The following is a 17,996-nucleotide window of genomic DNA, read 5'->3' as shown; positions in this document are numbered from 1 at the left end:
ATTACAGAGTAAGATTACATTAAAATAGATCACTCTCATACCCAGTTACTAGCTTTCACAGGAGCTTTAAATCAGTTGTCAGAAGTGAAAGAAGCTTGCTTAGTATCTTAGTATTTATCAGTGCTGAGGAAACCCAATATGGAAACCCCACCTGCTAATGAGGACTGTGGAAGGTGATTGAAAGCCGGGAAAAAGCCAGGGATTGGACCTTGGGTATAGATAAATTGACTGAACTGCTATTTCTAACCTCAATAATGAGAAATAGAACTAGAACTCAACTAGATTAGATCTGATGACAAGGAGAAGCTAATCAAACACACTCAGCTGGTGCTTAATTCATACTTTTTACGACAAATCTTTCTTTATTTTTCTCTCTTCTCATTTATCTAACTGCAGCTTTCAGTGTGCTGCCTCACTTCAGGTTCAAATCTGGATTTGTGACAGAATAACGAAGTGCAGAAGTGTCAACACTAGCAGAACCTGTTCAGATTTCTCAAAGGTGAAAAATTACGAAAACAAAAAAATTTCTTAATTCAGTAAAGAACATGAATGTGAGACACAGACTGGGAATGTATACGCAAGTGCAGTGTTTTCACGTTTACACCTTCGACTCACTCTCGCCCTCCCTCAAAGAGCATGAACCTCATTCATCTCGTAGGTTTGATGATGGATCAGTCATTACAGCAGGGACTGGCGATTCAAACTCAGTCAATAGAAGAAGAATTAAGTTCTCCCGTGGCCATCTGTGTAATGATGAGGAGGAGGTGCCACTGTATTAACCTGGGACCGCTGCAGTATGTGACACACATAATGTCTGTAGTGTATGCTGTACAGTATCTGCGTCGGTATGTGTGTGTGTGTGTTTCCAGGTTAAGTGACCTGGCCCTTGTTTCCTCTCCTGACGCTCCTTTGCTCTTTTTTCTGGTAAATGGAAAAATTGGAACAGAAACAGACCCTTAAACCACTTCTTCTATTTGCCATCCTCCCCTCTCCTCCTGCTCCCATTTAGTTCTTAGTTTAGTTTTTTTGTCTCTTCCCATAAACTCCCATTCCTTCACTTCCCTTTTCCTCCTCTTCTTGTTTTTAGGGTTTTATATCCCATCTCTTACTGTATATTCTCAGCATTTCTTACCATCGGCCTATCCACATAAATTTGTTTCTACTCTTACCACATTTGCATAAGTCACAAAGAATAAAACCATTTCAACAGACTGATATTTAGTTAGTTACATTCAAACCCTAAAAGCTTGTAATTCTAAAGGTTGTAGATTTGATAAAGTTTCTTCTTTTCTGTCCTAGGCCTTTGAATGAATATGTTCTTCAAGGCAAGCAAAAATCAAAGTACTTGAGGTAGATTCTTGAGATCATCCATTAAAATACCTCCAACAAAAATGGTGTCAGTAGCCTCTGGATCAAGATATAGTGGATTTGGAGAGATGGGCACAGCTTCATCATGTCATGGTCCTGGGTCTGTGACCCCTTGTTTCTTAGTTTATGGTCTTTTTAAGTTAGTTATTTATTTGTTATATTGTTTCATGTGTTCCCTTTATGCATTCTTAGTTAGTTCCCATTGCTTTAGACCTTAGTTCTCCCTGTGTTCCATTCCTAAGTGTTTCCCCGTTGTGTGGAGTTTCTTTTGTTTAATTTTCAGTGTCTGTCTCCCTGTGTTGTGTCTAGTCTGCATCCTCTTTATGTGGTGTCAAGTTAGCATTTGTGTATCAGCCTTCTCACTTCCTGTTTTATTTTGACATCCCCTGTCTCTTGTGCTTTGTGTTACTTCCCTGAGTCTCATTAGTGTCATTCTGTTCACCCGTTTGCCCCAGCTGTTTCCACTCACCCCCGTATTTATTCTCTCAGTTTTCCCCTTGTCAGCTGTCAGAGTCTTGTTGTTCTCATGGCAGTGTTTTTGTTCCCACATATATATTAATAAAATAATATTATTATATGGGAATACAAACTTTTTTTTTTACCGTTTTCCTCCAAAGCTGAGTTACTCGAGTGACTAATCAGATGAGTTATTACATATCAGTAAATTCTTAGACCCATTTTATCCATCCCAACAGTTTGTGTGTTTGCTAATATTTACCAAAACAAAACAAAAGCATCTTTTTGGATTGTGCATAAATTATATGTTTTTGCCTCTTTCATCTCTTTGCCCGTGTGATGGACACACCAATGGGATTATCATTTATTTGTTATTATTTCCACCATTTAGGCTCAAATCAGTTTGATGTTTGAAGTGATGTGAAATAAAAACTTCCCTCTAATGTGTTAAATGATGGTAACAAGCCTGTTAAAAATATAAGTAGTAGAAAGTACAGAAAAAGTATTGTGTCAAAATGTTGAGAGTAAAAGTAGTCAGAAAAATAAATACTCAAGTAAAGTACAGATACCTGAAAATCCTACTTAAGTACAGTAACAAAGAATTTGTACTTCCCACCTCTGAGCGAGTGATCCATAAGTGTGTGTGTGTGTGTGTGTGTGTGTGTGTGTGTGTGTACACATGGGCCGTTGCTTTTTGTTTTGTTTTTTCTGGTGCTGTTTGTTTTTTGTATGTTTTCTTACCCAATGTGCTTTTAATCTTTTCTCCTATTTTCTCTCCCCTCTTTTTTCACTCTGTCTCTTTGTTAGCTCTGGCATTGTTGTATTGCACATGTACACATGTCAATAATAAGTGAATAAATAAAATAAAATAAACTATGTCAATGGACACTCAATTAAAATTGCTAAACATCATAGTCTGGAAAGTTTTTATCAAGGAATTATTCCATTTCTCTTCAAATCTCCAGAGATGAATCTGAAAATTAAGATCAACATTCCTAAAATTTCCAATTGCACCAAAAGCAAAGGATATCCACTTTAAAATCATTAATGATGCTTATCCCTGTGGGGAATTTTTTAGACAGTGCTTTGCTATAGATCACATGCCATGTACGACTGTGTGGCAGCAGGATTTGGACCCAAATGCAAATCATAGGAGAGAGAGAACTTAGACCCACACACAGTTTTATTGCTTCCAGGCAAAAAACATCAAAGTGCTGAAGACAAAGCATTTAAACCAGCTAATTCACACATGAGGAACGCAGAGCAGGAGAACACACAACATTAAGGCAGGACCCAACAAAAGGCATGGGGAGACAGAAAATATATACACGGGGTAAAGAGGCTAGGGGAACACAGGTGAGAAACATAGTGGGAACAAATCAGGGACAACGAGAGAAGGGAAGTTAAACTCAATAAAAGGTACACAAGAAAATCGATTATCAAAATAAAACAGGAAGTAACTAACAAAGGAACACAACGGGACACAAAGGGAATACTAATAGAAAAACATAACTGAAAGAACCAAGGCTCAACATATTAAGGTGTGATAATAAGTATAAACAAACTATTATTCTAATGTTATATTTGGTTCTCAAACAGATATAAAAGTCCATGAAGTGAAATGTCTGGGTCCAAAACCCAAAACTATAACTGAACATTTGTTTCATGAATGTAAATTTGCTTGTGTTTACTTATTAATAAACTTTGTTTGGTGAATATTTGCATTACTGGTTATTTCCTAAAGTTAACAATTTCCCTAAATTATCCAAAGAAAATGTGATCCTTGGAATTTGTTTAAAAATGGATAACATGACTTCGTAGTAAACACTGTCATCATTCTTGGGACAGTTTTTCTACATAAGAGTAAATCTTGTGAAAACACTACCACAATTTTCATAAGGAACTCACCACTACTTTTCTTAGATGAAACTGAGTAAAAACACTTACCATCATTTTAGTTATTTCAAATGTTTACTTTTTTTTTTTACAGTGTGAAAGTTCCTTTATTGGTTATCCAATATCTGATATGTCTCATCGAATTTTATGGAATCTCACATCTCATATATAGTTGTGTATTTGTTTCAAAAGGTCAATAAAGTTTTGTTAATTTTTTTTTTTTAAATGGCCTACCGTGAATGCACACAAGTGGCTTCTCTTCTTCAGGCCCCACACTCAAAAAAATAACTCTTTGGATTAACATAAAAAAATCATGGAAAAGATTTCCACACGATTACTTTGCTTTATTTCAGCATTATGTAATTCTGTTACTCCAATTTAAAGCACCCGTGTTGGTTCAACTTAATTTGTTAAGGTTGGTTCAACTTAATTACTATAGTTGGGCCTAATTTAATTTAATAGAGCCAGCCCAACTAATTTGCAATGTTTTGGACCAACTAATTGACTTTATTTGATTAAGATGAATGCAAATTTAGTTGAATTCAACTTATTTTACAGTGGTAAAACTACATCACTAAATTAAGTTGATCCAGTTCGTGGAAATTAAGTTAGCCTAACAAACGCGCTTTATGCTGAAAGAAAGCAATATAATCTCGTGGAAATCTTTTCCATGATTGAATTACATTAATTTAAAGAATAGTTTTTAAGTGTTAATAAATTAAGCGTGTTTTAACACAGTACTGGTTGAAAGGGTGGAAAAATCACACAACCAATTAGAAAAGGTACAATAGAATTGTATTTCCAAAATTGAAATGCATTCTCTTTGACATGGACACAACACAACAAGGAATAAACTCTCTTGCTTTATGTTTGGCAACCCATTTGAACATGTATTTAAACAAGTTTAAATCTGTATTTTCAACTTCACAAATTTGTATTTATGATATCAAGAAAAGTAGCTAGCTTTCCATAGACTTCCATGGAAAACTGATATTGGTGATGGGAAATATTGCCACCAAAAAAGGAAACTGCAGATGAAAATGGCCTTGTATTTTCTTTAGAGAAATTCAATTTTAAGGATTAAGTGTCTTTTTGTATTCTTCAAGAATACAAATTCTTCAGATCAACAATGTTAAAACTTTATGTCAAGAATACAGATTTGTAGTAGTTAAAAAGATGAATAACTGTTGGCTTGCTAAGTTATGAAAAACTAGAAAAACTAAACTTCTATATTCAAAAATTAAAATTTGCACTGAAAATCTTTTACCGGTTGTTATATGTGATGGCTAACTCACACGGAAATCGATAAAAACATTAAACAAAGTTAGAACCTTATTTATACACCTATTTAAAATGTTTACATTCACAAGTCAGCAGGGACACATTTTGTCTACAGTCTGGTTGGCATTAAGGGTGAAAACATAAGACAAATGGGAGCTCTTACAATTAGTTTAAGTCCTCAAATAACCAATGTAAGTGCTTAAGCTTTTTTAAAAAAAACAAACAAACTTTAGAGTCTTTAGTTAGTTACAAGAAACTTAAAAATAATTCAGCCTATCAGTAAGTGCCAATAGACTGGACCCTGCAGAGAAAAACATTAAATAACAGAGCACAAAAAAACAGATGAGCTAAACACTAATACTGAGAAATGGGGCCCTGTTTTTATGCTCACATTCCTTTACATTTGCATAACATATGTAGTTTAATGTGCTGATGTAACTAAAACACAAAACAAAACAAGGTAAAAGTTTCTTATTTTTTAGCCAATAGTGGGCAGTCTCAAGTACTGTTTAGGATAGAAATCAAATTCCAAATCTAACAAAGTAAAGGGTATCAGTAAATTTGCTCCATAACTTTATCTAACAAATCTTGTTTTAGACTGTACAGTCTTTGAGAAATAATTATAGGTCAGGTTCTATAAGCTAGTGCCATGAAAATTGTTGGTATATGTGTTTTCCTCAGGTTAGGATGATGCTGTAGAAAGTTTCTCAGCGGGAGAGCAGTGTTTTGAGAACTTGTGCTTTGTTGGACAGTTTGTGTCCATCCAATTCCAAAATGATTTTCTGAAGAACCTCAAAAGTATACCTGAGCTCCTGAGGGTAGCTCAGATTTAGCGCATAGACAAGACCCAACAACATCACCACAGCCAAAGATACATTTCCTAAGTTACTCATCACTTCCACCCCCTCAAGGACAATCCCCACATCAACGGGGTTGTCGCCAGGCTCTGCACCTTCTGCTCGAATGACAAAGATTCCAAAGACAGTTTCTGCTATGGCCGTTTGAGCACCTTCATCGACATCCTGTAAAAAAAAAAAAAAAAAAAAGATTTCTTCCATTGATATGCATTGTATTCATGTTTACAGCACACAATCTTTACAATATTGCTGTAAAACAGCTATCACTACCCTAAATCCATATTCATAACAAAACATATGTAATAAATAACCAATTAACAGTAAAATTGTTTGGCTGAGTCATGGTGAAATACTTCCAACAACTAAGCCTCACCATGTACCAGTTTGTGGTAATTGCGAGTCCAATGTTAGATTTTCCATTTGGAAAAGAAATGTCTCATTACAGGGAAAAACTAGGAGCTCTAGTATGGTACTGTATGTGTGTTATTGTCAGAAAGACAAGGACAGAGGATGAATCCCATTCCTTGACCTGTTTCCCTCAATTTACAAGTTTGCTTGGAGGGTCCGCCACATAAACAGTCATTCCAAACCAGTCATACTTACGGGCGAGTACAAAGCCCTCCATAGCAACTCTGTACACAAATAAAACATCTTTCACATGCAGAACCTGTCTTGTTACCATGATGGAGGAAATGCCATGACAGTGCATGGTGCAGTTATTTCCAAAAAGATCATTAATAAATAAGGTAAAGTTACTTAATGTTTTTGTCCATGTATATGTAACCCCCATGAGTTTTACAGAGAAAAAACCATTGGATTTAATGTATGTTTTATTTTTTTTGAGAGTAAGAGACTGAGGGATTGCTCATTGCTAACTGCATAGGGAAAATTTGCCATTTATTGGAAATTGTACAATATGCAGGTTGGTTTTATGACTACGGTCGGATTCTGAGAGAGGACGACTGCAGATCCACTGCGAGCAGGAGGCGCAACAGTGGTCGTTGCAGCGGTGCGGAGGAGTGAAGGATTGGTTCCATGGATTTGGATGCACACGATTCTCCGCTGGATAACAGATAAGCTTAAGCAGACAACCAATAGGGGGCCCCTAATTGAACTAAAACTGCGCAGTTGACTGACAGATATTTTGACCTTACTGAACTTAAACCAAACGGTTGACTGAAATACTTTTGACTGAACTGAACTAAACATTTCAAGTGAAGAAACTTTAAACTGTTGCTTCCATCAGGGAAGATAAAAAGACCCTGATAAACTTAAGGATTTTTACTACCCGGGTAGAAATTTAAAGAGAAGGGTGGACAATTTTATTTATCTATTTTTTTATTTTGGTTATTATTCCACAAGAGCTGTCAACAGAAAGGGACAATCCCTAAGTGTATTTGTGTTATTGGAAACAAACAGAAGCGAAATGTGAACTGAAGTTTTATTTGCTTTTATTTTGTTAATAAATTTATTTGTGTCCAGCTTAAGAGTGTCACCCCTCCTTTTACTTAAATCCTCCTGTCAGGCCCTAGGTCGGAAATATTGCTGTGTATTGTTTAATAGTACTTTAATACAGGTTACATATATAACAATGTCATGAGAGAAAAAAAAGTCTCAATAAAACAGACCAAAGATCTTTTTGTGGGAGTTTAGCTCACCTAAAAACCCTCCTTTCAATAATTTCATAAATGTAATTATAATTTTGACTTTATTAATTATTCTCCTTTTCTGTTGGAGAAAAGTAAAGATGTCCCCAAAGTCTGTTTGTACCTTCCCCATTCTTCAAGTGACCCTCAACAACAGCAACAAGTGACTCAATCTGGAGTAACAATGTGTTGTAAATCAGTAATCTCCAACCTTTTTTGAGCCACGGACCGGTTTAGTGTTAGAAAATATTTCCACGGACCGGTGGCGGATAAATAAGCCACAACAATCTCTAGGCGTAATGGTAACATTTAAATACGCCTTCAAAAGAAGATACACTTTAAAAACATGCATACAGTACAAATCTCCTCAGTCGGGTTCAAATGCCCCATGGAATTTCACCCAGTGTTTATTAAAAAAATAAATAAATAAAAAAAATCCGTCATAAGTTTAAGTCATATAAAATCCATTTCTTCAGAATATCCGACAGTTTGGGGTCTAATATCGAATTTCGCTGCAGCTGCTCCTGCGTCATCTCTGGATTTGGTTCTGCAAATTTTATAATCTCATATTTTTGCTTGTAAGTGCGAGTTTGTAGCTTACACTTGCCTCCTGCGCTGCCATGATTGTCTCTGGTGAAATGAACTGATAGAGACACTAAAGCGATCTCCAGGCATTGTTAGTGTAGTTGTGCATGAACGAGCCGATGCATAGAAGTGGGGGGACAGGAGCTGAGGAGGGCTTAACGCTAAACTCATCTGACTTATGGATCACATTTAATTGGAAATGCATTACAATGGGAGCAGATATTTCATCTGAGGTAGGTAAATATCTGACTGATTTAGGTGATGATTTTATCGGAATTAACGTCAGGTCCTGCAGAAGCCATCCGACTAGAGCGAAAATCCGTTTTCTGTGACTTCGACTGAGGCTATTTTTATTGTATAAAGTGCATGGAAAATACAACTCACCATAAAGCTGAATCAGAGTGAGCCCTGAGCTTGTTTCTCTGCTGCTCATTTTTGCTAGCCTGTGGGTTGGCTAGGTTCGGCTGGCACATACCAATACACGCTTTGACTTCACAGGGAGAGTGGCTGCAGAGCCGCGGTGCAGTGCGCCGGAGAGTCAGATTGATGGTTGGGTCCTCCTCACTGCTATCCCCATGTTGCTAAATAAAAATGTAAATGGACTAGCTCTTGTATGGTGCTTTTGCACTCTTGTTGAGCACTCAAATATTTAAAAATGTAGGTCAACCAACCTATTTCATTAGACAGGTACGGGAACCAGCGAAGCTTGTGGGTTTAATTTTAGCGGTGACTATCACATGACCGAGACAAGCATCTTGACACACGTCAAGAGAGAGTCATAGACGGATGTAACAGAGAGGATCCGCCAATTTTTCAAAATAAAACATTGTTCAGCCTCAGATAAGTAAAACGGAAATAATGTTAATAAAGTTATTTAGTCTTGCGCGGACCGGTACCAAACAACCCATGGCCTGGTACCGGTCCGGGGCCTGGGGGTTGGGGACCTCTGTTGTAAATGTCTAGTAGGTAGGGGGCAGCTTGGCCACAGTATGGTGCATGTTTTTAAATGACTGGTCAACTATTTGTTATTTTTAAATGTGCATTATAAATAAATTGGAAATGTAGCCAAGTGAAAGAAGAGGAGTTTTACTGACCTTCTGTTAACATAATTTTAAATCTAATAGGAATAAATCTGATCATCTCTATCGCAAACACAAAAGGTAAATTAACATACCAGGTATTCCTTCACAAGCTTCTCTGGATCTTCATTCAAGTACACGCAGAGACCTTTGAGGATGCATTCTCTTCTGACTTCAATAGTGTCATTCTTAATATGCAGATAAGAAAAGGGAAAAAAAAAAAAAACAATGAAAACAATTTCAACAAGCCAGCAGTGTAGGTTCACACACTTGGAAACATAAATAAATTCAAAGGAAGTCATAACATAAAAGTGATCAGAGGCTAACATTTTATACTCCTTAGATCAGCAGTCTCAAACTCCCGGCCTGCATCCAGCCCCGCCCCCTACTTCCAGTCCGCGATTTGATGTCAAAAATATAAGACAATTTGGCCCTTTAAGTTACTTTTTTGACATTTTGCTTTCCCCTGCAATTAAAAGGAGTTAGTGAAATGTCAAAAAAGGAACTTAAAGGGCCAAATTGTCATATTTTTGACATGAGTATTAAACTATACATATCCATATCGAAATGAAATAGATAATATAAAACCGTAGGTAACAAAGAGTTATATTAAGGCTGACACTGTACAAGAGAGTAGTGCAAACCGCATTGATAAATATAATATGTAATATACACACTATAAATCAGAGTATATACAAAAATAATCCGGAACACAGGAGCAAGAGGATATAATGCAAAATTTGTGTGTTTGATCTTCTGTCCTGATAGGTGTGTTCACCTGTCACAGAAAGAAGAGTTATTATACAGTTTTATGGAGAACGGTAGGATTTCCTGATGCATTCTTTATGGCAGCGAGGTTGAATCAGTCTGAGGGAGAAGGAGCTCTGCTGCCTCAGCAGTGTGGAGTGGAGCAAGTGACATTGGTTGTCCATAATGGAGAGCAGTTTGTTCAGTGACCTCCTGACCCTCACTGGCTCAAACATCTCCAAATTCTGCCCTATGATGGATCCAGCCTTGCGAATCAGTTTGTTGATCCTGCTGGCATCTCTGGTACTGATGCTGTCCCCCCAGCAGACAACAGCAGAGTAGCTGGCACTTGCTATCACAGTCTGGTAGAAGATACCCAACATCTACTGCACACATTAAAGGATCTAAGCTTCCTTAGAAAGTAGAGTCTGCTCATCCCCTTCCTATACACAACATCAGTCAGTCAGTCAGTCAGAATACTTTATTGATCCCAAAGGGAAATTACTAACTGCTGGTCCTCCAGTCCAGTCTGTCATTCAGGTGAATGCCCAGGTATGTGTACCTGTCCACCTTTTCCACGTCCTCTCCCAAGAAGTTAATGGGCTCAGTCACAGTTTCATTTCTCCAGAAGTCAACCACCATCTCTTTTGTCTTGCTGACATTGAGAATGAGGTGATTTCTGCTAGACCACTCCACAAAGCTGCTCACCAGCTCCCTGTACTCTAACTCCTGCCCACTCTTAATACACCCAAACACTGCAGTGTCATCAGAGAACTTCTGCAGGTGGCATATTTCACTGTTGTACTGGAAATCTGAGGTGTACAAGGTAAACAGGAATGGAGGCAGAACTGTCCCCTGTGGTTCCCCAGTATTACTGACCACCACATCAGACAGGGTTCCCCCCAGCCGTAGAAACTGAGGCCTCTCTGACAGATAGTCAGCAATCCAGGACACAGCAGAAGTGGTGACACCATCCTGAGCAGCTTCTCACTCAGCAGTGGTGGTTGGATGGTATTAAAGGCACTAGAAAAATCAAAGAACATGATTCTCACCACCAGTACCATCCAGGTGAGAGTGAGCATGCTGCAACAGGTAAGTAACTGCATCATCCACCCCCACACGAGGCTAGTAAGCAAACTGAAGAGGGTCGAGAGCATGTTTCACGTGCCAGCTAAGCCGGGCCAGAAGCAGTCTCTCCAGCACCTTCGTGACATGTGAAGTCATGTCATGAAGTCATGTCAGTTTAAGGATATGGTGCTCAAAGTCATTTCTACAATAGACAGGTTTTCAGAAATGTTACTTTTACATTGATATCATACCTGGGTCATGGGTGCCATGATGGTCTTGATTTTTCTTCCTTGAACTCCACCTTTCTTGGCATACGCCTTCATTAGGTTTGCAGAGTGAGCATCCACCCTGGAGAAGAATGTTGACTGCAAATGGATTGTTGTGATTCTCTTGAACTCTGCACTCACCTACATAAAACAAAAAAGTAGACAAAACTTGGTCTGGCATTGTGCTGTCACCTTTGGTACACATTTGAAATAGTTCTGTTTAAGAAATGTAAATGCATAATTCATGTATTTATCTATACATGAGCTTCCTTTGTCAGAAGGCCAACTAAGGCTATGTTCACACTGCAGCCTGAAGTGACCCAATTCCCATTTTTGTTGCCCTCATGCAACCTGTATCCAATATTTTCATGATAGTCTGAACAACACAGATCCAATCTTTTTCTAATGCGACCTGTCTGTATGGTCGCATTCATCCAACCTGCATGACAAACGTCACTATTCTGCGTCCTGCTACATGGAAGTGGGAAGAAAAACAAAATTACTTGTGCAAACACGGGGCACGCTCGCTACGTGTGACGTTATTGCGTCCTCTACTACGCATGCAGAACACTTTTAGGTTGTTTGCAGTTCACACAGGAGATCACATACAAGTTGCACATATTTGGAAATGTGAACAACCACGCAAAAAAAATAAATAAATAAATAAATCGAAATTGGGTGACTTCAGGCTGCAGCATGAATGTAGCCTTAGGCTACAGTTGCTGGCCTTCAGTTAATCCACATCAGTATGAGTAACTTCTCAGAGTCTGTCAATATGTATTGTGACACATTGCGTGCAGTGGGGATGTACTTATACGCATTCATCCACTTACCTCACGCACATGGAAGAGGGCTGGCCACCTCGTTTTGAAATCAGCTATCATGGGGGCCTCTCCAACTACCTCTTGCCTTCTGAGTGCAAAAGTCTTGTCCATCATTTCTGCCAACTTCTGCTCATTGTTTCTCTTTTTCACTTCTGAGAGGAGAGTAACTCTCAACTCTTCCAGCGTCTCTGCTGTTTCACCGGCTGGATAGTTGGGGCAGTAATTTACTTCTGCTTTTTTTGGCTTCTTCACACCATATGCAGGACTGCATTTGCTCTCAGGTTTGTGTTTCAAGGCATTCACAGCAACTTCAGGACACCCAAGCAGTCTGAGTTTTGTTCGGTAGTTGGCAAGTTTATACTTCAGGCTTGTCTTCCATCCACCATACCCACTCACTGAACCTGGCTCTTTTAAACATGGATGATTAGTTACCAGAGCTTCTGCCACCTGATCAAACTCCCTGTCAGAAAGGTACACTTTGTACTGGACGATTTTTTCAGCTAAGCCATCAAGAATAGCAGATTTAAGTTTAGTATCAGGGTTCAACAAAGCTCCAGTGTCTTTGAAAGCAGCATTGGCCCTGTCCAGCTGCAGCCGAGTATCGTAAGGAAACTGGGGCATGGGGAAGACAGTGGGCCATGCAGTGGATCGCGAGGAGGTGGACTCAGTAGAAGATATGTCTGTATCACATGAGCTACCAGCAGATGAAAGAGACAAGGAGTCATCCAGCAGGTGGGAGGTTGCAGCAGCTGAGTAGGGAGGGGGCGGGGTTCCATCAGGCTGTGCAGGTGTAGCAGAGTTAAAGATGACCTTGATGGAGCTTTTGTCCTGGATGTCTGACATTGAGACCAAATTAGTGAATTCGTTCCCAAACTCAAAATCCATAAATTGAAGCCTGAAGTCCCCATCTACTCCACAGTGTCTCTTAATTTCCTGTATGAGTTCCATGACAGTCTCTGGCATCCCATCTGGAAGGATCAATCTCTGAGAATTGTTTTCTCCAAGAATGATTCTTAGTTTCACTGGAGTAGCCATTTCACATCCCCCTGAATGAGGAAAGAGAAAAATCACATTTAAAACAAAGATTAAGTTTAACTGATATTTAAACAGCAATGAGTACAAACATGGGGATTGGGGATTAAATATGGCTATGAAAAAAATCCTGAAATAAATGTGAGAACTGTGATTTCATGATACCACCACATTTATTAACACTTTTTTTTTTTTTTTAAACATTTTGCATTCAAATGAATGGGCCATGATTATCAGATCCGGATCAAAGCAACACCACCAAAGCAGCACTGCTACCACCAGCTCGTGAAGAAACAGGAATGTGAGAAGGAGAGAGTAGAAAACTAAAAGGAGAATGACCTGAGGAAAAGTGCTGCTATATGTAACTTTACACCATCCCTCTGCTGTTGCTTTGGTCTGAATCTGCACTAATTTTGCTTATTCATTTTAATATATATAAAATAAAAGCTTGGAAAGAAATGCGGCATTATGAAGTCGCGGTCCCCTGAAATACAAGTTATCTGAGATGCAATCAACATTAAAAGAAAACAAACCTTATATTTATGTGTCTTTTTAATGTCACCAGTCTCAGAGGGCCAACAAAGTAGTCTGCCAAAGGGCAGTCATCGGCCAGTTCACCAAGTTCAATCAAAACAGTTTCTCTGGTTTGACCTACACTTAACTCAAAAGCTCTGAAATGTTCCCTGTACCACCCATAAAGCCTTCTCACAATGAAACACAGTCTCTCCTGAACAACACAAATCTGAAGGATCTCTCCAAAGTCAGGAAGTCCACTTGTAGAACCATGAGTAACTATCATTCCCTTTCTGAAATTTACACCTTTGTTTGACACACACTTGGAAAGGTGAACTTCAGTTGTACCAGGGAATTTCTTTTCAATAGTCTGAGCTATTTCTTGTTTCAAAACATCCAGAGGTACTGTTGAGACATTTGTAACCTCTAGGGATGTTTCTTCAAAACTAGATGATATCAAGTGATATGAAATCATGAGCTGATGCTTAGTAGCTAGAGAGAGGGGCACATTTTTAAAGCAATTGGTGTGTCGCACAACCTGCTTAAAATAACTGTGCTTGGCCTCAAAGCGCATAGTCCAGAGTTCAACAAGAGGCCCAAACATCCTTATCAGTTGAGGGTAGTGCTCAATATAATGATGCTTTGGGAGCAGTTGCACATCAGGGAAGAGTTCTTGATACTTTTGTCTGTGCTCAGAAATTTTCCCCTCAAGATAGCCAATGGACTCATCTGTGTGTGTTGGAGCAACCACAAGCTCAACAATGTCTTTTAAGTCCAACAGTATTTGCCATGCCATTTCACCCTCAGGCACCAGGTGCCCAATTATGAATGGGAGTAGTCTTAACAAAGTCCAATTTTCATGGGCGTTTCCACCTATTGTTGCCCTAGCTGAAAATCTGTCTGGGATAACATGTGGCCTATTTGTCTTATCGGCCCACTTGTAAGGGAAATGCAGGATATATTTGTTGAGGGTTTGAAGACTGAAATACTTCTTGGATATAAGCATTGCCAAACACCGTGCAAGCTCCACTGGTACTATGCCTTCAAACAGATCATGCATAATATCTGGAGGATAACCTGTGTCAACGCTGAAGTGGGCAAGAGCTTTGGTGATAGGACAACTTCTTCTCACCCCAAAAAAGCTTGTGCCATTCTCCTGAGCTGAGGACACAAAAGAGTCATGGAGTTCCCTTGTTCTGAGGGTGAATGCACCCGATTTTACCTCTTTTGTTTGGATGTCTGATCTTGTTCCTGTGCAAAATCGGCAGATATACCCACTAGAAAAGCTCTCGTTAAAACCTGCAATACTGTGAGCCCCCAAGTTATCAGCCACAACAAACTGAATTGTACCTTTGAGACATCTACCAAGCAATGGAATGAAAACTCCATCTTGCTCCAGAGTTTTTATGTCACGAAGAAGAGGATGCAAGACACTGTCATAACCATACTTATTTAGATCATTAGTTTTACATAACACTGCCAAGTAAATTGATGATAGTGATGAGTATGAGCCCAGAGGTAAATTACTCAGAGTCCAGTAGATTCCACAAAGCTTATGTTTCCTGCGGGAAGTACCCAGAGGATTGCAAACCTCAAAATCATCTATGTATAAACGTATCAAAATCCTCATCTCATCCCCTGACAGAAAACTGTTTTGCTGGAAGTGTGAACCATCTTGAGGAGAACTGTAAGTATGATGTTCACCACTCACCCTTTTACTCTGGAGTGCTCTGTGGTTTTCATCTACCTTGTCCACAACATCTTTCTTAAATATCTGCTGCAAAGACTTCAGTACAGGCACATATTGAAAACTTCTGTTTTCCTTGGCATCAAGAACATATTCAATGGGTTCTACAACATTTAAGCTTTCTTTATAATACTTGTTGCGGAGATAAGTTGAGCTTAGGGGACCCCCCTTCTCTATGGCTTTGAGCAATGGATTAGAAGTGCAGAGAGCAGTGGCAACTTCTGTTACCACAGACTTATCAGATGTTAGACTATGTTTCTGAAATACCCCTTCAAGAATGTCAATGGATATGGGTATTGTTGCTGAACTCAAGTAGTGTAGTTCCTCTAAGAACTCATCAATCTGTTTGCCTGCCACATGTGCAAAATGCTCTAATTTGAGCAATGCTGCCGCAAAATTCTTCTCAATTACTTCAGGCAACTTATTGGTTATATCCACATCACTATTAGAACACGCACTCTCTGCTTGAACAGCAGAGTCATCTTGACTGCATGCATCCTCCTCAGGATTATGAGATTCTTTTGAAACTTGAGTGTTTCTAACTATGTCTGGCTTGAAATCTTTCAATGTACGTTGACTGTGTTTCCTGTTCCCGTGAGAGTGAAATGTTCCATATACATTTGTCTCAAAATTACAACCCCTAAACATACAAAGAACAGTTTCATTACTTTTCAAATGTGTGCCAATGTGTGAAAAATAATCCTTCTCTGTAGGAAGATCACTACACGTGCACAAATGACAACTATATGTTGACAATTCTTGTAGCTCCTGGGTATTTTGTTTATGATGGACTCTATTTAAATGAATATGCAAAGCATTCCATGTCTTAAAAGTACATGGGCAGTTTATGTGGGGACATGGGTAACGTTGCATATGCCGGTGTTGAAGTCTAAAATGTTTTAGTAGCTCGGATCTACCAAACAGAGAGAGACTACACTCCTTACAGTTCCACACACCCCCCATATCCCTACTCATATAAAAACAGAAATAAAACAGACTGGCCAAATACAGGTTTAGCTGAACCCTAGCTTTATAAGCACTACAACATTAGAACCAGTCACTTAAGATTTGGCAAAACTTACTATTAACCACTGAACTCTGAAACTTGATGGCCGATGACCCCCTTCACCAGTACTTGTGCAGATGAGTAACAAACAGGTGATGTTCTGAAACAGATAAGATAAATTTTCAATCATTAATATGTTTAATTCATCCTGAGCAGAGGTGTATCTGTACATATATTCAAACTTTTGGTATAGGTCTCTTAAATGCAACATGATTATAACCACTGGAAATATAGAGCACATTAGAGAGGATTTTCAGTTATGTACATAGGACCAATAAAACTCTAAATAAAGCCTTATTAAATCAATAGAGCGATAATATTTGCATATAATCCATTACAGTTACACTTATATATCATGCATTTAATGTGTCCCAGAGTGCCGCTTCCTTCCACTAATAGGTTTGCAAAAATCATGTAAAAAGCATACACAATAAAAAAATAATCCAGATGTTTTGTCAAATATCAGCCACCATGTTGTAAGTATAAAGTATCATGTTTTTAATGCAACAACATGAAGTGAGATCATCTTGCTGGGAACTGTAGTTTTTTTCCTTCAAGACCTTTCACGGCTCCACTGCTACTGAAAACTAATGTTTGACTATGGCTTTCTAAATACAAATAGGGCTGCAACTATTGATTATTTTATTAAGTATTCTATCGATTACTCCTTCAATTAATCAAGTCATAAGATGAGAAATAATTTTTTTGTATTAATTCATTTGCATATTTTAATTTCCATACTGCAGATTTTTCTCTGTTTGAAACAAACAGCAGTGGATGGAGCAGCTACAAAGTTCTCTTTTCTTCATGTTGCTGATCAGGTGGTTGATGAAGGACCTCCAGCTGTTTCCCAGTAAAGGTTTTAAAGTGGTTACAGGAACAACTGCTGCTTTGGACCCTAGAAAAACTTTCCCTTTCGCTCCACCTTAGCTCACCATCTCAGTAACTGCTCTGCCTGTTTGTGCTTGCTGCGCGTGTGCAGACAGATTGCATGTAAAACAGCTGCTGTGTTTTTGTTGAAAAACTGGGGGCTGCATGAGCTTAAAGCTGTAATGCTTTTTATTCACAGCATCCTCCAAATTAGTTTCTACCGCAGGTCTATTTTTAATCGCTAATCAGGAATTAAAGCATAAAAAGCATTTTGACCCCCGCCCGGCACCAAATCGCTAGTCCTAATGACAGCCCCAAGCTAGCAAACTGGTTATACCAATCCGTTCTGGTGGCTACAGCTCAAGTAAAGAAAAAAATGACAGCTGACATTCTCTGCACAGCACACGCGCGCACACATGCACACTCACAGCACAGAGCAGTGGGGGCGTGTCAGCGATCCACTCGTGTTACAGAATCATTTTTTATAAATGATGGAAACCCGTTGCAGCAGAGAGGATGAAATGCTTACACGGAGACACCTGTGCTTATTACGAAGCATCAAAGCAAAAAATTTGTGTCGAGGATTTTTAATAATCTAATTATTAAAATGTATATGCCAAGCAACTTCTAAAGTACAAATTAAACACATTTACCTAAGCTTTGAGTTTGATGCATCTGCTGTAATTCATCAGATG

The 17,996-nt window shown here is 38.7% G+C and overlaps 1 protein-coding gene across 2 annotated transcripts; it reads right to left on the bottom strand.

Annotated features, from left to right (window-relative positions):
- Positions 1–5,663: 5,663 nt before the first annotated feature.
- Positions 5,664–12,185, bottom strand: LOC115777712 (uncharacterized). Of its 2 annotated transcripts, XM_030725674.1 has the most exons (4): positions 12,083–12,185; positions 11,235–11,390; positions 9,264–9,356; positions 5,664–6,023 (listed from the first exon to the last, which is right to left on the bottom strand). In XM_030725674.1, the coding sequence occupies exons 1-4, from the start codon at positions 12,182–12,184 to the stop codon at positions 5,709–5,711; spliced, it is 666 nt and encodes a 221-aa protein (XP_030581534.1). In that variant the 5' UTR covers position 12,185; the 3' UTR covers positions 5,664–5,708. The 2 variants fall into 2 exon arrangements, with proteins under 2 accessions (XP_030581534.1, XP_030581535.1); XM_030725675.1 differs by lacking the exon at positions 9,264–9,356.
- Between the last annotated feature and the right edge of the window lie 5,811 nt (positions 12,186–17,996).

Source organism: Archocentrus centrarchus, unplaced genomic scaffold, assembly GCF_007364275.1.
Source record: "Archocentrus centrarchus isolate MPI-CPG fArcCen1 unplaced genomic scaffold, fArcCen1 scaffold_66_ctg1, whole genome shotgun sequence".
Taxonomy (NCBI): domain Eukaryota; kingdom Metazoa; phylum Chordata; class Actinopteri; order Cichliformes; family Cichlidae; genus Archocentrus; species Archocentrus centrarchus.
This window is presented reverse-complemented; position numbering and strand designations above follow the sequence as displayed.